The following is a 21,530-nucleotide window of genomic DNA, read 5'->3' as shown; positions in this document are numbered from 1 at the left end:
CTTTGTGATTGATTTATAGCCGGGGGCATTTTAGAAGCCATAAAACTGTTTTTTTTCTAATTTTTATGATTATTTTATGACCATTTTATCATTATGATTATTTTATGACCATTTTATCATTAGGATTTTTAGCGCCGGCGTTCGGCAGCTTTGCACCCTCGCGGAAAATCTCCCATAAAACGGCATCTTCCTTATTATTTTTTAAGGAAGAATTGCAACTGTGCCAACGTTCGGCTGCTCGAACATATAAGTGGGCGCTCTAGAGTCCATAAAATTGTTTCTTTTCTAATTTTCTAATTTATGGACATTTTATGATTAGGATGTTGTAGGAAAAGAATAGAAATTTTTGGTTGACGCTGCGACGAACAGGTCGGGCCGTTTTTAAAGGTGCAAAAACGCATGATTGATTTATAGCCGGCGACACTTTAGAGTCCATAGAATTCACGTCAGCTTTTATTAGTTGTGAAGAGTAGGCATTTGTACTAGCTCTTATGCCATGCTCATCCTCTACCTTTTTTACCGAGACGTTACCTAGTTCTCGCTGGAGCTGTCTTAAAGTGCCTGTCTGTTAACGAGTGAAATGATTAAAAAAAGTTAAAAAAAAGATGTTGCAAATATTATCATTTCTCGACGCGGTTTTATCTATCACCGCCTGAGACTTCCCGAAAGGATTGATAGGCGATACCATCGCCGTTCACTTCGTCGGGCGAAGAGTTTGGCCCGCGCTCTGTTTCGAGCTACTGGACGTTTTATTCGACGATGTAAGTAGTTTTTTTATTATTTTATTATTTTATTATTTTATACGCTTTATCTTTTATAATATATTTATAATATATTTATATGTATACGTTTTTATCTTTTACAGCTTTACGAATTTCGTTTCTACCACCACATCCCGGGATACATAAATACGCTTATAATTATGGGAGCGTCCCGTTTGACCACGTCACGATTGACCAATGTTACTTATATCGACCGATGCCTAGGGTCATTAGCAACGATTAACCAATCAGATAGCCTCATTTTAAACTGGCCAATTGGCGACGTGGTCAATAGACTCCCACCCATAATTATAGCGCACATGAAGGAGGTGCGTCGGGTGCGGACTTTCCGCCGCGAATATGCGGAATTCGAGGACTTATGGTGTGATGGCCCCCGTGCTCGAGAATTAGACGAGTTTTTCCCATACAAGTACGTGGACGTATTTTACCTCTGCAGATTATTCGGAGAGGAGCCCTTTGTATTGTAAATATCTTGATATAATATGCTCAAATTTTAAATATTTTTTTTACGGTACTAATAAAGATGTTCATTTTTTTTTCTGTTACAGAAGCAGCCGTCGCGAGTTTCCCCTCCGCTTCTCTCCCACAAATTTTTAGTTTTTTTTTTTAATTTTAGACTTTTTATATCTTTTTAGACTTTTTATAAGATTTTATATTTTTTTAAATTTTATATTTTATACCTTTCAAAATTTAAAACACACACACACACTTTTTGAAATAAAAATTATATTTATGATAAATACGTATATTGCTTACTTGCACCTTTTTCATCAATCCCCATCCTTCTTCCTCCATATATTAGATATAATTAGATATAATTAGATATAATAAGTTAATAAGTTAATATTTAATATATAAAAAAAAAATTCTCTGTTTGCGTTCTCGCATCATCTTCTTTGCCTTAATGTAGCGCTATCTCTTTCTTTCCTAGCGCTTACTCTCTCGCTCTCCTTCGCCTCGCGCTATCTAACTTTTAGGTGTTGGCTCTCTCATTCACGGTCCCTAGCTTCGCATTCTCCCTTCCCAGCATGACGTTATCCCCCGCAACAAACTACGTATGAGAACTGGGACTGTTTATGGGTGGAAGGAAGTACGGATGGGAAATGCGTGCGAATAAATTATATCATAATTTAGATTTAAAAAACTTTATTCTTCTCTTTTATATTTTTTTTATTATTATTACATATTGTGACTAAAAACTAAAGCTGCCAGTTCGCAATCGACGAGTTGATGTTTATTGAAGGCGTCGCTGGCGCGTATTACATTTGATACTTCTTTATTATCCGTTACAGTGGGCGCGATATTGGAGAATTGTGTAAAGTATCGACTGTCTCGGTGATTCTAACCAATCGATCAAAGGTTACATCAATGCATTGCTCGAGATCAAACATACGGTGTAACGTCGGTTCAATCATCATCATGCGTACGTTTAAAGATTCGAGACTTATAAGTTTGGTGTTGTTAATCGTATAAACTCGCACTATTAGCGGCCCAACGCTTATAAAATTATAGGTATCTTTAGAGTCCTTTCGCAGTAAATTGTGAATATTGCGACGTTGTTCGTAGAATTCCTTCCACGTTTCGAGAGATAATATCAGTTCCTTTCCTTAATGATCTCCTATGACAATTTTCACGTAACTCGGTGGACCCACGTTGATACCAATTTCAAGGAATTTGAATTCCGTGGCTGTCAATGCGTATCGTCTACCTAGTATACGAATAGCACGACGCTTTAACGAAATACTATAGAAAAATAAAAAATAAAATTAGTTTAAAAAACAATTTGTGAAAAATAGAAAGAAGTTAAACAAAAACTTACTTGTCACATTTGTTCTCAAACGATGAAGTTTCATAACGACTCGATACGTAATTATTCACGGTTCTGCTGGGACCACAGCTGCTTTTTTCGACGTAGTATATATTTCCACATTTCAAAAGGGGACCACTTTCACGAACGGTTAACGCAACACTGACCATATGAAGAATCAAATATACGTGACACCCGTTTTTCAAAGTAGTGGGGGGGAGATTAGTGGTAAATGTGGTGGGAGATTCTAGAATACTTTAGTGCTCTGAAATTTTTAGAAGAAGGGAGAGGCGATACTCGGATAAAAAAGAATTCTTAAACGACTCGTAAGGGAGGGAGGGAATGAGGAGGGGGAATAAGAGGTAAAACATATTAATGTTTAAATATTTTATTTTTCCAAATCTTGCAATACTTTCTGACGTTGCGACCACCAGTTAAATATTTTGAATACATTTTGTAATGCGCAATTCTTAACATGTTTTCCGCATCGCATAGTATTTTTAACATTTAGATTATTTAGAGATTCGATATCGTCGTAATCAGCATCCAAGGTCTCGATGATTAAATTTTCTCTCGCATCGTCGCCGAGCATATTAGCAAGCCATTCTCGTTTCTGGCATCCTTTAACATATACGATACACTGCATTTTATCATCTTCTTCTTTTTCAACCACAGCTGTTGTAATCAAACGTTGGTACAGACATGACGAGATCTCTCTTCGTCAGTTAAGAAGAAGAATGACAACCATCTCGTAACACTTGGATTTATATCTTGCTTCCCCTCTCTCTAAATTATTGTCGCAAACACTTAAGTAATTTTGCGCACAACGTTGGTCAACGGGTTGTACTGGATCACGATCGTGTATGATGAGACAGTACGCAGTCGTATTATTAGACACATTCTCCTTACACTCAAATTCCAATCGCACATCCACGGTTGCACTCTTGACCGATTCGTTTTGTCGAGAACAATCGATGATCACAAACAGACCGTAATGTAGAAACAGTGAGACGGTGAGACTCGGTTCGAGGTACTCGTATCCGTAATAGTTTTTGCAAAAACGCGCGTACGTGTCGTACAGAATCGACCATCTGTTTTTATCGAAATCCAGATTCATGTCGTCGTACGGATAACATTCCGAGTTCAGATAGAGTTTCACGTTTGTTAATTTACAGTCGTCGAATTTACTCGTATCTTCGGACATAACATTCTTCCAGCCTGTCTGCAGAGCAAAGATAACGTATTGTAGTTTCTCCAGCTGAGTCGCGGTCTTAATGGCCCATGAATGCTTGGTTGTACGCTGCAACAACAGAAACTCGTACAGATCCCACGAGCGAAAACCCATGCTGAGGTAGCGTCCGCTTTCCAGAGCGCACAGCATAGACAGCTTCTTAATTTCACTCAACAACACATGTGGCATTCGCCATTGTATCTTGAATATGTTGATCACAGGCTCCAGCGTCGAAGCTCCAAGCAGACAATTGTTGTCATTGCGCGATCGTATTAAGATCAACTCGTGACGAGCGTTAATTACTATGCGTCTGTAATCCTCGCAAAATCCCAATAACATGTAGAGCAGTACGCAAAAATTAAAGTGTCCATACACACTAATTGGCTCACTCCAGCCAGCATTTCTCATAATCACACTTTTATCAGATGATATTGTTACATAGTTTTTGAGCATACTTGTTATTCCCACGTTTCTGTTGCGATCAATCTCCACGCTATCAAGTTCGTATCGAATTTCATCAAACATGAATGCGACGCAATTATTTTGCAGTACCACATTGGATCCGGCAGTTGGCTTGTTTATCTTCAATTGTCCCTCGATGTATAAGAAACTCTCGTATGGCCACAGTATATACAGTAGCGCAACTCCCTGTCGGCACCTTTGATGTCAGTGTTGGCCAAAACGAAGTGCACATGCGCGAAATAAGGGAGTTGATCCAGTAATGCCATCTAAACTTCTCTCTCACTCACTCTTCATCATTTCATTCTCTCACTCTTTTTACTCCCAACTGCTGCCAAAACCTAAATATAAAAGATAGAAGAAACATAAAAATAAAATATTAAAATTTTGTCTTTTGGTTTTTTATCTTTTTTAATATTACGAGTATTATAATATATACAGGGTGTCCCAGGCTTATCGAATCACCTGTTAATGGTGGATTCCTGAGGTCATTTAGAGACGAAAATCCTAATACCAAAATGTCGAGGCTACAATAGTTTTCAAATGGTAAAAGTTTAAAGTTGACCAATTAGCATGACAAAACTTCGCACGCTCAGGCACGTCGCATATTAAAAGTGCCACCGCACTAAATTTAATTATCGACATTGAAATATTAATAAATTATGTATTTAATTTATTGTTAAGTTATTGTTATGTAGTAATTTATTGTTATTAAAATAATTTTATAAATTTATCTCCTTCATGTGCGGTTAATAAATTTCGGTATTAAAATAGCTCCGCAATGACAAAAAATCCTCGTAATTCCGCGCGCAACATCGACATTGAATGTAATTGGGTGGTTACGAGGATTTTCTATCATTGCGGAGATATTCTAATACCAAAATTTATTAACCGCACATGAAGGAGATAAATTTATACAATTATTTTAATAACAATAAACATTACTACATAACAATAACTTAACAATAAATTAAATACATAATTTATCAATATTTCAATGTCGATAATTAAATTTAGTGCGGTGGCACTTTTAATATGCGACGTGCCTGAGCGCGCGAAGTTTTGTCATGCTAATTGGTCAACTTTAAACTCTTACCATTTGAAAACTATTGTAGCCTCGACATTTTGGTATTAGGATTTTCGTCTCTTAATGACCTCAGGAATCCATCATTAACAGGTGATTCGGTAAGTCTGGGACACCCTGTATATAATTTTTTTTTTAATGTGACTAACATTTTTTAAATATTTTATTTTTATGTTTCTTCTATTTTTTATGTTTAGGTTTTGGCAGCAGTCGGGAATAAAAAAAGAGAGAGAATGAAATAATGAAGAGTGAGTGAGAGACAAGTTTAGATAGCGTTACTGGATCAACTCCCTTATTTCGCGCATGCGCACTCCATTTTGGCCAACACAAAATCGGCAGAGTTGCGCTACTGTATATACTGTGGTATGGCAATGTATACAGATCCTGTTGTTGTATAGGTATTCTTATCTCGTCAATGTGTCCGAACGTTGTGTTGGCGAATGGGTTGTAGGAGTGAGTCTCAATCTTGACGATGCGATCGTCAAAGATTGGTTCGTCCGTGATGTTGAGAATGTCAGTCATCGTTCAAATGTTTCGCACTACGAATCCCAAAGATTGTAAAAACGCAACGTTTGATGCGTTCAATTTCTTTTTCTTAGTGCCGCATGATTGGATATTAGCAAATGTCGATGTTGTTGTCACTGGCATAGTAAAGATTATGTTGTCTCTCACGTCTTTCGATCCGTTCAACACGAGCATCACACTAATTTTGCCGCCGCCGTACATGCAATCTAATGGTGATCTCTTTTCCTTGAAAATCGAGTAATCGTCCTTTCTGGTCGACAGCGCGTAACTCCGTAATGCACCGCACAATGATCGGTAGGTAAATGATGTGCGCCGGTGTTTCCGATATCTTATATCCTGGTGGTATTCTCGGTGAAAATTCGTGTATCGTATGAACGAGTTTGCCGTTATTGTACGCATCCGCGGTCACATTATATTCGACGTGGACAATGTTCACGTTAATAATGTTAATCGGCACGTCCGACTCGTACCATTTTCGCGGCTGCAGTATACGGTTCGAGAATCCTAGCAGCGATCCAATGTTGTTAGGCTTGCTAAAATTTATTCTGTAGGCGCATTTGATTTCGCTCCTCATCGTATTGTAATTAGCGCGGAGCACTATAGGCCATTCTCCAGCCACAAAGTCATTGTCGTCGTCAGTGTGTTTTTTATCACCATCACGAACTGTTTGTTGCGAACGTTTTCGTGAAATTGTATGTTTCAAAAATTCATGTATCGCTTGCAGCTCGTACGATCCCTCAGGAATCGTAATTTCGGCATCGTCTTTGTCAAAGTAAAATTTATTATTCGAGGAATTCACGTTCGATATCGTGTGATAACTTTCAAAATCCGCTAGACCGAGCTCGCATTCACTGTCGCTTAAATCTACGTTGGGAAAGTAGTTTGCCGCGAGAACACTGCTCTTTCCAGTCAGCGTGAATTTCATAGACATGTTGACCAAACTGTTTAACGAATGCTAAGTTAAATAGCGTAATGTATGTCTTTAAATTCGCGTGTATCGACCGCTCGGAGAAACTGCAAGTACAATTGTCTGCAGATGCTTTGATTATAAGTGTGATAGGATGTATGATTATATTCTATTTTTGTCACATTTAAATATCGCACCAATTCATTCGGCGGTCGAAGATTGCCAAAACTGTCAAAATATTTAGCGCGATTCTCCCTCTTTGCATACGCTACCCAGTGAGTACCCGAGCCTTTAGCGTTATCCAAATTTATGATGCCGCTCTCGTTTCGATATATACCACCGATCGGTAAAGAGTCACGCACAAAAACACCTCTAAACTAAGGAATGTGCATACGTTTTGCTAGTTGCAGCAATTGTATGTTGGTAGTTACGCCCTCTGGTATTTTTAGTGTCTCTTTGACGTTTTTTTTTCTTCTTCTTTCTCATTGAGACTCCTCGTCCGTATTTGTATGGCGCGAGATACAATCCGCGACCTTCCATGGCGCGATTGTGACGTAGCATCTTTTGAAACTGACGTTGTGTAGCTTTTCTGTCGTTCACCATCTTTGCTACACCAGCCGCTCCACCAATCAGGGATCCGAGAGCGCCCAACACTGGTAGAATCGGTAATACACCCCCGCGTTTCTCTACCGGAAGTATTCGTTTTTTTACCGTCTTTTTCTTCGTTTTCGTCTTTAGACCCATACCGAACTTCGTCTTGATTTTCATCGCTGTCCAGACAGCTGTGGCTGCGGCTCTCTCACCGAGAGACGAATCTTTCGCAATGATGCGAGTTTGCGCCTTCTTGGCGAGTATCCTATCCGCCGCGTGTCTTTCGGCAAAATCGTTACTCCGAAAGTACGCTATATAGTGTTTACGGCACGCCGCGTGCCCGGACCACAAAACTGATATCCAGGAATATGCAATTCGATAGGAAGTGCGTTTATCGCACAATTTAATAGACCTCTGCCTATTTGCGATGACATTTACGACAATCTTTTATCATCGGCGCTGGATTGTCAATGTGCGTTTGTTGCCATGGTCGATTGTAATGTTCGAAACAGCGACGATAGGTCTGAATCTTTGAATCCGCCTTTATGTATTCTGAAAGTTTGTCCCACACGTAGTGGACGTGATTGCCACACATTCGCAATAAAACTGCTTTAGATACAAACTGTAGCTGTTCGGCACTCAAATCGAGAATATCGTAAGGACTTGATAGCAGAACAAAAATTTTTTCGTTACTGAGCACTTTGTAATTTCGCGCAGCTAAAAATAGACAGGCGTGCGATCCGAATCGGAAGTGGGAAAATGAAATTCGTGCGACAACCTTTCGCGATACGCGTGACAAATTACGACGCCAGATTACGCTTGATGGGGGACAAAGCGGAGATGCGTAAGACACGGTACGATGCTGCCGAATACTATACGCGAAATCGTTTGCGGCCCCTCGAATTGTGGTAAAAGTAACGTGTTGATTAGTTTAATAGAAAGCCCGCACGGCGTTCGCTTTGAAAATGTGTACGTGTATTCCAAGTCACTGCAATAGCCAAAATATTGATATCTAGAGAATTTGTTAACGTCGATCGATGAAATCGGCTATTTTACATTCTCCAATAACAGTGACGTCATTCCATCGAGTGAAGCACGTCCAAACTCGATTTTCGTTTTCTATAACGTGGCGTGCGACAAACAAAATACGATAAGAGAATATTTTTCAATGGGACGCCACTCGAACGTCGACTGCTTCTATCTTTGCCAGAGATACGCGAGAATACCGAAACATCTTTTACGCGACAACACGAACCTGCTAATTTTGTTTAAATAGGATGGCACCAACTTGAAACACGTGTACAACGATCACGTGAATACCGACATATCATACGAGGATTTCAGTGAGTTATGTCGTACTTGTTGGCAGCAAAAGTATGGATTTCTCGTGATAGACAACAATAGCTTGCTTACAAACGGGCGATATAGAAACGGATTTAACATGTTTGCGATACCACAAAACGATTAGTCGTTGTCTACATTTTGTCGTGAGGGGTGAAACGCGAGAGTTCAACACTCTCTACCGATATGGCTGGGAGCGATAATATTCGCGAGCGTGAAAAGATGGCGAAGGAGATTGCGAAAACGAGCGAATCGATCCGCAAGAAACATCGCGCTTTGAAGACCTGTAATATCGATGACGATATCGCGGTCAAGACCCATTTTAAACCTATTATCGAGCCGCTGAAAGATTGTCGACAACTCGATCGCGGTGAAAAATAAGTCGGAGAGTAGCGCAAAGATTAAAATCTTACTCATCAAGCGATACAAGGAGGATGAGAAGGAAGAGGATAAAGATGAGGAGAAAGAGGAAGAGGAAGATGCGACACCAAAAAAAAGGAAACGATCGGACGTTTTACTGTATGAATACCGTTGATAGTCTTTACGCCGTTAGCCGCACCAACAAGCGTAAACGAAAATGTTTTCGAAACCTCGGGCAACATGCTCGAAACATCGTTTGTTCAAAACAAGTTACAAACGCCGGAAGGTCAAGAAACGTTGCGGGAGTACTTTGGACCACTTGGGCAAAAGTATATAGGCGCTTTACTCAGTAGCGATAGAAATCACGAGATTGATCATGTGTATGAAGTCTATTTTGACAGAAAGAATGAAATGCACTCGGCAACAAACGATTCGACATCGACAAAGATGACTATTACCATAGACAACGTGCGGTACATTGGAACGCCAGGATTGTACGAGTTGATCTTCAAGAGAATTCCCGATGACGAACTTTACACGAGGGGGAACGATTTGGAAAAATACAAGAGCATATTATTGGTGACGAACGCGCATAGACGCGATTATGATGCGCAGGGCCATTCGAAGGGTAACAGGGGATACAAGTACAAACAAATAATTGCATCGTTGATGTCGCTCGAATCGAAAAATACAAAATCTGGAGGGGGGGTATCTATGCCTCGCGCTATGACACTAACCAACAATATGATTGATTACGTGCACTGGGATGACGAGTTAGTGGATCGGCTACGATTGCTCGACGCTTCGCGCCAAGCTGGTCATAACGCTCACAACAACGAGATTCAGTCGATCATCGAGGAACTTCGCGAAGCAGGAATTATTATAAATTAAATGGTGTCTCGACAAAACTAATCAATCAATCAGCGTCGGGTGATACTTTACGAAGCATCGGGAAAAAAATGCCTATCAACAAATTTGGATTATTCGATCCAAGAAATGATGCAACCGACATAAACGGTTCTTGGGATAAATTGGTAAAAAGTTATGTGCACGAAAACGCTCTGTGCCGCGTTGTTACAGACTTCGATGCAAGGTCCGCCGTGTAGCGCAACCTGAGGCTGACACCGATGCCGTTAACAAACTGTACGTGGAGTCTTGCGTTAAAAGATTAATGAATCAACAGAAAGAATCAGACGAAAAGCTGACTTCGCTTGAGAAGGACGTGCGAGCAATACAGATTATGCTAAACAAACTTCAACACCCGGCTAACGTTAACTCAGAAACAGCTATCAACCTGAATGAGCATCAGTGAACGGGTTAGGAGCGGCTATCAAACGGTTATCGAACAGCTATGAAGGATTATCGAACGGCTGCGAACAGCTACGAAGAATTACCAAACTGCTATCCAACTACAATGAGTGGCAGTGGCAGTGAACGACCTAGCAGCAGCAGCAGCTGCAACAGCTTCGAACGAGGCTATCAGCATCTCAAACAGGGCTGCGAACGAGGCTACGAACATGTTTTTAACGGCTACAATCAAGATTACAAACAACTCAAGAACTCCTACGATCGATCAAAAGACGTCTGTGAACGAGGCTACGAACGGGTCAGGAGTGGCTATGAATGGGTCAGAAGCGGGAACGAACGAGTCAAAAACGACTGCGAACGGGTCAGGAACGATTTTCGAATGGGTGAAGGACGGCGGTGAACAACGCAAGAACGGGTCAGAAACGAATCGAGAACGGCTACGAACGGGTCAAGAACGGGTCAAGAACGGTTCAAGAACAGGTCAAGAATAGGTCAAGAACAGGTCAGAATAGGTCAAGAACGGGTCAAGAACAGGTCAAGAACAGTGAACTGAAAATAGGAGTGAACTGAAAATAGGGGACATCCGACCCATGAGGATCGGGTTGTTCATGACATGGATCCAATGTCCATTAGCATCGGCAATTAAAATAGCAGCAACACCTAGGATCCAAATGGGGTGGACAGTGGCCCGTGTAGAACTTTTGGATGCAAGAACTCCCTAATGTTTTAAATGTTGGGAATTCGGCCACTTCAAGAACAGATGCAAGTCCTCTATCGACAAAACGGGGTGTTAATACAAATGTGGGGAACAGGGACATCGAGTCAGAGATTGCCCGAACTTCATTAATTGTTTTCCATGTAAGCAGAAGGGACTAGACTCTAGCCACCGCATGGGTAACCATACATGCGGGGTTAGGAAACTAATAGCAGAGAAGCTTCCTCCTAGTAGATATATGTAGTAATAATTATATATATAATAGTAGTACATTAGTAGTATATAAGTAGACATAAGTAAAAACTATAAAATAGTTTGTACATAGCTTACAATATTGGCTAACGCAGTCAATAGGTAATTAGAGTATGGGAATCTATGTCTCAGCTTGAGATATAGAAGTTCCAAAACAGAGAATCTGGATTAAGGACGGTCCTGTTACCACTTCCGGCATCCAGATCCATCATTAGAAGACTTGAGGAGGAGGATCTATCCTCCCATGGACTCTACAACAGCAAGAACTGGATGAAGAAGACCTCAAGCTCCTCCCTGGACCTAAACTCGTCATCCCTGGTCCCTGAGAAAATCCTTGCCAGTTAGGAAGCAGAAGCACAACACAGAAGGATGACTACAACGATGGCTGCAGAAGCCTATCTTCTGTCCGGGTCGCAGTTGAGTGCTCACGCGTGCCCATGGCCCGGACACATAGAAGAGTTAGCAGGATTTACTTGCAGTGGGCGGGTTTCAACACCCGCCCACGGGGGGGAGAGTTTAGTTGGTAGGACCGGCCGGGCGTTTGCGCTGACGGGCCGGGTGAATCCAACACTACCCTCGGAAGGACCCGGGGGTGTGCCTAAATGCATTCTCTCCTCCCATTGCTTGGTAAAAAAAAAAAAAAAAAAAAAAAAAACGTCAAGAACGGGTCAGAACGGATCAAGAACAGGTCAAGAACAGGTCAAGAACAGGTCAGAACGGGTCAAGAACAGGTCAAGAACATGTCAGAACAGATCAAGAACAGGTCAGAAAACGCGAACAAAACATAGAGAACTGGTCAAGAACGGGTCAAAATGCGCAAGCAGAACATAAAGAACGGCTATTAAAGGACGATAAACGAAAATGAGTGATAAAAAAGCGAACAAACGGTCATCGAGAAAAACTGACGAAGCAAAGAACCAACATAGTTTGAAGAGACGGCAGTTGGTGAACGAACTGCACGCGCCGGCGAGAAAAAATTTTCCCCGAATACACGTCATAGTGCGGGGATACGATGATCTGTGGCAAGCCGACATCGTCAAGATACGTCCGTATTCTCGTATCAACAAAGGTTATCACTACATACTCACCGTCATCGATGTGTTGAGCAAGTATGTATGGGCTGTACCACTCAAGAGTAAAGGTGGAAGCGAGACGGATGCAATCGCCAAAATAATTCGAGATAGCAAGAGATGTCCGAAAAACATGCAAACTGATAACGGGAAGGAATTTTACAATACCGATATGCAATAGTTTATACGGAAACATAACGTTAATCACTATTCCACATATTCAGTATTGAAGGCGTCTGTCGTCGAGCAATTCAATCGCACGCTGAAGAACGACATGTGGAAGATGTTTACGCTGAACGGAACTTACAAGTGGATCGACGCGTTATCTCGACTCGTTGCAGAATATAACGCGCGAAAACATCGCACTATCAATATGAGACCTATCGATGTCACTCCCACGATCGCTGATAGACTTTTAAATACGGTATACAATAGTATAAAAATTGCTGCTTATGCAAAGTTCAAAGTAGGTGACCTGGTACGCGTTAGTAAATACAAAAAACTTTTCGAAAAGGGTTGCACACCAAATTGGACAACCGAGGTGTTTAAGATTTTTAAAGTGCAGCATACTAATCCCGTAATATATCTACTCAAGGATTATCGCAAAAAATCTATCGCTGGAGCGTTTTAGGAGGACGAGTTGCATCGCGCGAATTATCCAGATGTGTATCTCGTGGAGAAAGTACTGCGCAGGAGGTGTTACGAGGTTTTACGTGAAATGGCTGAGATTTGATAGTTCGCAAAATTCTTGGGTACATAAGGATCATGTAATTTAATTTTATAAGAAATACAATGTATTTAATATAAAAATATATGAAATATTTGAAATATACAAAATCTTTATTAATACATCCTTTCCAATAGTCATTACAATATATAAAATATGAAATACGCATACAAGAAAAAAAATCACACACATTATATTTTATAAAGGTATCTTTTAATGTCCTCACGGTAACGTATCAGTAGTTGTACGATATATCGCTTGTCGTCGTACGGACTTAGAGCAATTTTTGTTTCGCAAATGGTCACGGTGGTCCTGAAGGTGAAAGAAGTTTGACAAAAATGGATCCAAAAACGAGTCTCACAGGAAGATTCTAAAACATTTGTAGGTTAAAAATTTGAAAAGCAGCAAATCCCAGCTGCTCCCCTTTGTGAGATATTCCATTTTTAATTATTTTAAATACATTGACCACTTTTGGCTTTACCCAGGACCAACGACGTGGACGTAGTGGCTTTATGGTCCCATTTTTTTTGTTTTTATATTTTTTGTGTTTTTTTTGTTTTGATTATTTTATAGTTTTTTTTTATTGTAGTTATTTTGTAGTTTTTTGGGGTTTTTATTATTTTCTATGTTTTTTTTGGGCTTTTTTATTAATTTCTAGTTCTATATAATTAAACTTTTTATTATGAATTTAAGAAAATTATATGAAATTACTCTTTTCGAATATATAATAAATTATATATAGAGTGAGGTGAATTCGACTACTGCTTTCAGCAATCTCGATAAATAACTTTCATCATGAATGTTATTAATTTTGTAGCGCTCCCAGAACTTCAAAAATTCGCGGTGTGCCGACTCTCCAGCCTGCTCAGATCAAAATTCTAAGCTCACTTCCAAAGAAGAACAAAGAACACTTATGCTAATAAACCCAGCTCTTGTGCGTTATGCTCTTCTGACCATTACATTTCAAACTGCCTACAGTACAGTTCAAAATCCGTACAGCAGCGATTAGCCATCATTAACAGAAATAAACTCTGTTTCAATTGCCTTGGACCTCACAGAGTTGCCACGTGCCGCATAACAAAGCGTTGTCAGAAATGCAGGCACAAACACCACACGACCATCCATCAAGGAAATAGTTCTAAAGCTACTAATGTCAATTCTGCAACATCAACGTCTAAAGATTCCTCCGCCACCTGTTCCAAATCAACAGAAAATCTGGTACTGCACTCTTCAATTGAACAGAAATCAACAAGATTCTCTCTGTTCTGCTGGCTACTGCTCAACTGTTAGTTGTTGGACCGAATGGTGAAATTGAAAAAGCTCGAGCTCTAATCGATCAGGGCTCTGAGATTTCACTCATATCAGAATATCTTGTTCAATTGCTTCATCTTCCCAGGAGTCATTCTTCTATCTCTTTAATCGGAATAGGTGGAAAAAAGGCAAACACGACGAAGGGCTCAACGGAATTCAGGATTAGATCTCGCTTCGATGCTATTACTGAAATCCCTATAACAGCACATATTTTATCGAAACTGACAACCTCGCTTCCATCTACAAACACTCAAAACCAGACTTGGCCGCATTTAGAAGGCCTTTCACTGGCTGATTACAATTATGCTATTCCTGGATCTGTTGATATTATACTAGGAGCCGATGTTTACTCGCAAATTATCGAAGACGGCATTATTAAAGGAGACTCGCATTCGCCAATCGCCTAAAAAACAAAGCTCGGTTGGATAATCTCAGGTCTAGTTAACATCAACTCATCGCCTAATCAGTTCCAAGGATATCACATTTCAGCTGACCGGGAGCTTCACGACGTGTTTCAACGATTCTGGAAACTAGAAGAGGTACCTTCATTCACCACATCCTCATTATCAACCGGCGAACAAGAATGCAAACGTCACTATCAGCTAACCCACTCGTGTGATCATCAAGGACGTTACATAGTAAGATTGCCCTTTAAATATTCTGCAACAAAGCTAGGAAATTCTCGGTCAAGGGCATTACGGATGATGTCAAACCTCAAACGGAAGTTCGCGAACGACTCAGACTATGAGCAAGCCTACTCAGAGTTTCTGGATGAATATGAGAGATTAAGCCACATGAGACGTGTTCCGCTTTCTCAACCAGAACCGGCAGCAATTTATTATCTACCTCATCACGGAGTCTTTCGAAAAAACAGCTCGACCACCAAGCTCAGAGTGGTTTTTAATGGATCAAGCCAAACCGACACAGGAACTTCTCTGAACGATCTCCTTCATACTGGAACAAAACTTCAGATTAATGTGTTCGATGTTTTAGTCTAATTCCGACAATTTCGGTACGTTTTCTCTTCCAATATAGAGAAAATGTATCGCCAAATTAGGATTCACGAAGAGGATTGGAATTTCCAGCGTATTCTTTGGTTCAACCAAGATGAAAGAATTGTAACTTACCAATTAACAACCGTTACTTATGGGTTAGCTTGTGTCCCTTTTTTAGCTCTACGCACACTCAACCAATTAATAGAAGACGAAGGCGCAAATTTTCCTCTGGCCATTCCATCTCTAAAGGACGGGAGATATGTCGATGACATATTCGGTGGCGCCAATTTGATTTCGCAGGCTCAAGCAATAGTAGAGCAGTTAACTTTCTTGTGCAAAGCGGGCGGCTCCCCTCTCCAAAAGTGTATCAGCAATCACCCAGCAATCCTTGGTTCCATTCCTTCAGAACAACAAGCTAAATCCACATCCATACAATTTGAAGACTCAACAATGATTCACGTACTTGGACTCTGTTGGAATTCATTATCCGACACTTTTCAATTCTCCGTTGCTTCCTCTATTCAATCAACCGTCACCAAACGAATTATTTTGTCAACCATAGCCAAGGTTTTCGACCCACTCGGGCTTTTAGCTCCCGTCACCATCACAGCAAAAATAATCATGCAGGAGCTCTGGTCCATCAAACTTGGATGGGATAATCCTTTGCCTCTATCAACATCTAAAAAATGGATTCAGTTTATGGAGCTATTGCAAGACATCTCTAAGCTCAATTTTCCACGGTGGATTAGTTTGCAATCAGGACGTGAGGTTGAGATTCATGGATTCTGTGACGCATCGCAATTGTGCCATATATGCTGCTATTTACGTTCGATTATCGAATAAAAAAGGAGAAATTACTACGCAACTAATTTGCTCAAAGACAAAGGTCGCATCCCTGAAAAAAATGACTATTCCTCGCCTTGAACTATCCGGCGCAGTTCTACTAACCAATTTAGTCTTTCGAGTGTTGCACATTTTGAAGTTCAAACACGTTCATGTCTCCTTGTGGACTGACTCAGCTGTTGTATTCACATGGATCTATAATCACCCCTCCAGATGGAAGGACTTTGTCTACAACCGAGTCTGTAACATACACGAAACTTTACCTCAGGCAGTATGGAGATTTGTTCCAGTAGACAATCCTGCTGACTGTGCGATTAGAGGTCTGACATCTAATCAATTATTCAACCACACAATCTGGTGGGCTGGACCACCGTGGCTCTCTCAGCATATTTCAACCTGGCCTCAAGAACCTCAATCAGTACATCAAAAAGAAAATCTGGAGGAAAGATCATCTCAAGTTCATGTCATTAACACTGAGACAATCAAACCGTGGAATTTAATCGACAAATATTCGAGCTTTACTCGACTACTTCGCATTACTGCATTATGTATGAGAGCTATCGATCTCTTTTGTCGATCTCGAAAATTCACACCTCCTCTCACTACTCAAGAACTGGAGACCGCAAGAATTTATTGGAGCAAGAGCATTCAAGAATCGTCATTTGCTCAAGAAATGAAATCTCTATCACGCCTTGTCGCGATTCGGAACAAGTACTGGATTGTTGGAGGGCGAACGCCAGTGCGGTCTTTCATCCTGAAATGTGTTCGCTGCGCACGATATCGACAAAAACGCGCTCAACAAATCATAGGGCAACTTCCTCCCGAAAGGGTAACTCCTTCTCGACCTTTTTTAAACTCTGGAATCGACTACGCTGGTCCGTTCAATCTAAAAAATTGGAAAGGAAGGAACTCACGAACCTATAAGGCATATATAGCTCTATTTGTCTGCCTCTCAACTTCCGCTGTTCATGTAGAGCTAGTGACTGACTACTCCACCGATGCCTTTATTGCCGCCTACAAAAGATTCACCTCAAGAAGAGGAATCTGCTCTACTTTAACAAATGACTGTGGAACAAACTTGAAAGGAGCTGATTCCCAGCTTAAAGGACTCTTCTCTTCATCCTTGAAGAAAATGGAAGGACCTGCTTCTTTGCTAGCAAACGATGGAACTCAGTGGAAGTTCATTCCTCCAGCAGCACCGCGTTTCGGCGGAAAGTGGGAGGCCGGAGTCAAGTCTGTGAAACATCACATCCGACGAGTTATTGGAGATCAACTCTTAACATATGAAGAAATGTCAACGTTCCTTACTCATGTGGAAGCAGTTTTAAACTCTCGACTTCTAAGTCCTCTTATTGATGATCCTGACGATCTCCAGGCACTGACTCCAGCTCACTTTCTCATTGGAGGCAGTCTCTCCACAATATCAGAACCTTCACTCAAATCAGAAAAGATTTCACATCTCTCTCGATGGCAATTGACTCGCCAGATGTTGGAAAGCTTCTGGGCTCACTGGTCGAAGGAATGTCTACAGCGACATCTTGCCATTTATAAGTGGAATAAGGAAACTCCTCCTCTACAAGAAGGTTCCTTTGTCTTGGTCGTTGACGAACGGTACCCTCCTTCAAAATGGCCGCTAGGTAGAGTGACTCATACCCATCCAGGGAAAGACGGTAAGGTACGAGTTGTGACCATTCGTACTCATACATCTACCTTCAAGCGACCTATCACTAAGCTCTGCCCTCTACCTATTCCCTTTTCATGTGTTTGACTCATTCGTTAATATTCATTAACGAAAGCGGGCGGAATGTTCAAATCTAGCGCCTCACAAACACAGCAAAAGTACGCGGAACTTCCGCCGTACACAAGTGCTCTTCGAGCACTTTGTGTGCAAGCGCTCGTGTCGTCTTTCCCCCCTTCGTTCTCTCGTTCTCAGTGCATTCGCCATTACGTTTTCTGAGTTTGTCGTATACAAGTGTTCTCTACAGTTTCCGACTGCGAAAAGTGTTAATCTCTGATCGTCTCGACGTTCATCTCAAGACATCCATAGATGTGAGAATCTCTTGAAATATCTCTGATAACTGAAGAGGCGCCTCTGGATTTCTCAGGCACTTGAGCGGAATGTATTGCTTTCTACGAAACAAGTCAGTGAACTCTCTCATCGCCATTGCCGCAATTCTCAATAACGACGTCAGAAAGTTCTCTCAGGTTTGCGTTCGTCTGGAGATCTGCGGTTGATTGTCTCGCTCTGATTAAAAGGATCAGAACGGATCTCACAGACACTTCTCTAATCTCAGTTAATTCATAATTGCAACTCTTACAGAGCTTTCAACATTTCATATTAACTGTCGTACATAAGGTACGTGCGGTTAAATGATCTATGTTTGCCTCTCTCAATAACACTACGTGTTTCTTACACTCTCGTCTTTGTAAGGTTCATCTGTATATAGATTGAGTTCGAATCTACAGGACCTTAGTATTCTTAAGCTACTATTCGTTATTGATAAATACTTACACTTGAGCTCAATTAATTTCTTTTGTTTTCTTTTCTCTTACATTCGTTAATTTCGTTGAAATATTTACGAACAAAAGATATATATTTTCGTTTTATTCAAGTTGAACTTCAGCTATAATTTTTATAGTTTATATTTTCTCTTGTATTATGAGTTTATTTTTTACTTCAAATAATTTAATTTAAGAGCTAACGTTTACTCATCAATATTTTAATAAAATCTCTTTACACAATTACCAATTAATTGACTTTTTCTCATTTCTTATTCCTGACGCCGCCTATCTGTACATTTAGATATAATTACATAATTGTTTTTTTTCCTTTTTTTTGGTTTCTTTTTTTTTATATATCCTTCATTTCCTTGATTTCAAACAGACTCAGACCACCGCGTATACCTCGTTCGAGAAACATAACCATGTCAATGTTTGTGAGTAATTCAAATATAATTTTGGTATGCTTTAACATGGCGTCCCATGTGTAGCCGGGAAGAATATAGTAATACGCGGGTCAAGCCCATAACTCTTGATACAACTCTCGCGGAAATTTTCAAAAATGTCTGCTAATAACAAGACATCGATTTTTAAATACAGATCGTTATATTCGCCTAGCGTTCGAATGGAGAATCGCTTCCACACAGTCTCAGCGTGCGCATAATCGCTCTCGGATACTGTGTTACCAGTCAAAGAGCTGTAAAATGATTCTCGCGATGGTAAACACGCATCTTGCAATTTATCTACGCAGTCAATGTACTCGTACGGGAAGACGCCTTTTCTTGTTAATAAATTGAAATCTTCGGTGAATAAATTTTTAAATTTCGATTGTAAAATTTTAAGTTTATCCTTGCTCAGAAAAGATGCCAATTTGTCGAGACTTGTTAAGAAATTTATATAAATCTGTGAAACGTAATTTAATGTGATTTCCCCGTTTGTCTTTTGTATCTTTAACATGTTTTGTAAATGAAATATATTTTTCTTTTGTTATCGGAAATAAATCGATTCTCCCTTCGAACGATGTGGCTATTTCCTCGATTATAAAGTGAGAATCATAACCGGATAAATTGTGAAATACTATTGGAATGCAAAAAGATTCTTTGTAATTTAGATTGCAATTTGAATGCGCGGGACCTCTGTACCGCCCGATCAAATGACAATAATCGCGTATCATCTTGCACGAATGGTTTCTCACATATATGACACTGAGTCGCACTTCGAAATTCTTTCCATTCATCTTGCGTTAAATTTACCATGGGGATATTGGTTGTTAAAATATTTTCTACACGTTGCGCCAAATTTTTAAGTTCGTCGGCGAACCATGCAACACAATTGGCTTCGCGATAAGAATGATACGCAGATAACGAATTATCGTATGAGCAATGTACATAATAAGCGATACTAAATACATGGTGATGTTGATAAAAATTTTCTTTTTTTTTCACCAAAACGCACTCCAGGTCGGCATACACGACGAAAGATAGTTCGCTGCTTCCTGTTGTAGTTGGTGAATGTGAGCCACCTTATCATTTGGTAACCGGATAGCGCAATCATTAATCTTTCCACAGTCTACTGTATGCGACTGTAGTTTCTCGTCCAAATAAAAATAATGCATGCATCTGTAAAATAAAAGTTACAATTTGTTATCCTTGTTTTAAATATTTTTAGACAGTTTTATTAAATATACATACCGATCGCAGATATATTTTTTAGTCTTGTGTTTGCTGAGTTGCGAACTCACAAGCCTGGACATATTCTTGATCCATGCAAAATGTCCGATATCTTGCGCATCTTACACGTAGAGCAAGTTGACGTGCTTGTCCCTCTTTTGCTCCGTAAGGCGAATAGGGACAATGTTTTCGTTTTCGATGGTATACACATTGATTGAAATATCGTTATAAATTTCAAACTTTTTAATTTGATTAAGAGTGACTGGAAACTCAATGTCTTGGAGATTCAATACTGTTGTATAATGCGGGTATGATGATTGTCGGTCTGTGTGTCTTTCAACTGGATACAAAGCAGCCATCACCGCCCACGTAAAACATGTATTGTCTTTGGATTGCACGTTAACTACTGCTTGTTTCATTATTATCTTTCGCGGTAATTGCACGCAACATCCGGTGCGCATAGAATTATATTTATTTATATTTACAGTCAAATTTAGTATACGCGATAATGCCCATCCGCTGTCGCGTTCCTGAAATTCTTCGAGCGATGCAAGGGTGGGCTCGACGACTTGCCGCTCATACCACTCGCGTAAATCGGATGTATGAAAGAGTTCACAGTTTCTCGTATTGATTGATTTATTGGCATGCTTATCGTCCGCCACAAACTCGCCGTTAAACACTGTATTTACTTTCACACTGTTGTGTTTTTGCATAACGTCTCACACGTGCTCGAGCACAATGTCACTCGCATCTTCCAAAAATTGATGAGGTTCGATGTGATTATAATTTATAACCGCACCAGTCAAGATGCGGCTCTCAAACGCCGTATCAATCTCTCGCCATATGAGTCTTTCCGCGTTATTGTCACTACTATAATCACCACAACTGGATATAAACTGCAATCGAGTTTTTGCACCCTCGAGTCGCGCAATTCTTGTCACCAAAGATTGTCTATTTCTGATTGAGAGTCGCGGACGCTTGACACGGCTGCGTTCTTCAAGCTCTTCGATAAACTCCTCGCAATGCTGCAGCCATCCAAAATATTCGCCCAAT

The 21,530-nt window shown here is 40.3% G+C and overlaps 4 protein-coding genes across 4 annotated transcripts; 3 read left to right on the top strand and 1 right to left on the bottom strand.

Annotated features, from left to right (window-relative positions):
• The first annotated feature begins 10,706 nt into the window (after window positions 1-10,706).
• LOC140672747 (uncharacterized) lies at window positions 10,707-15,468 on the top strand. The gene is made up of 4 exons (XM_072905130.1): window positions 10,707-10,810; window positions 11,521-11,702; window positions 14,402-14,839; window positions 14,906-15,468. The coding sequence occupies exons 1-4, from the start codon at window positions 10,707-10,709 to the stop codon at window positions 15,466-15,468; spliced, it is 1,287 nt and encodes a 428-aa protein (XP_072761231.1).
• Window positions 15,469-15,510: 42 nt separating this feature from the next.
• Window positions 15,511-16,308, top strand: LOC140672746 (uncharacterized). Its single transcript, XM_072905129.1, has one exon. The coding sequence runs from the start codon at window positions 15,511-15,513 to the stop codon at window positions 16,306-16,308; it is 798 nt and encodes a 265-aa protein (XP_072761230.1).
• Window positions 16,309-16,369: 61 nt separating this feature from the next.
• Window positions 16,370-18,076, top strand: LOC140672745 (uncharacterized). The gene has a single exon (XM_072905127.1). The coding sequence runs from the start codon at window positions 16,370-16,372 to the stop codon at window positions 18,074-18,076; it is 1,707 nt and encodes a 568-aa protein (XP_072761228.1).
• Window positions 18,077-20,599: 2,523 nt separating this feature from the next.
• Window positions 20,600-21,190, bottom strand: LOC140672790 (uncharacterized). Its single transcript, XM_072905206.1, has one exon. It carries the CDS (start codon window positions 21,188-21,190, stop codon window positions 20,600-20,602), a length of 591 nt encoding a protein of 196 aa, XP_072761307.1.
• Between the last annotated feature and the right edge of the window lie 340 nt (window positions 21,191-21,530).

This window comes from Anoplolepis gracilipes, chromosome 13 (genome assembly GCF_047496725.1).
Source record: "Anoplolepis gracilipes chromosome 13, ASM4749672v1, whole genome shotgun sequence".
Lineage (NCBI taxonomy): Eukaryota > Metazoa > Arthropoda > Insecta > Hymenoptera > Formicidae > Anoplolepis > Anoplolepis gracilipes.
The sequence above is the reverse complement of the archived record's forward strand: the minus strand, read 5'-3'. Positions and strand labels throughout refer to the sequence as shown.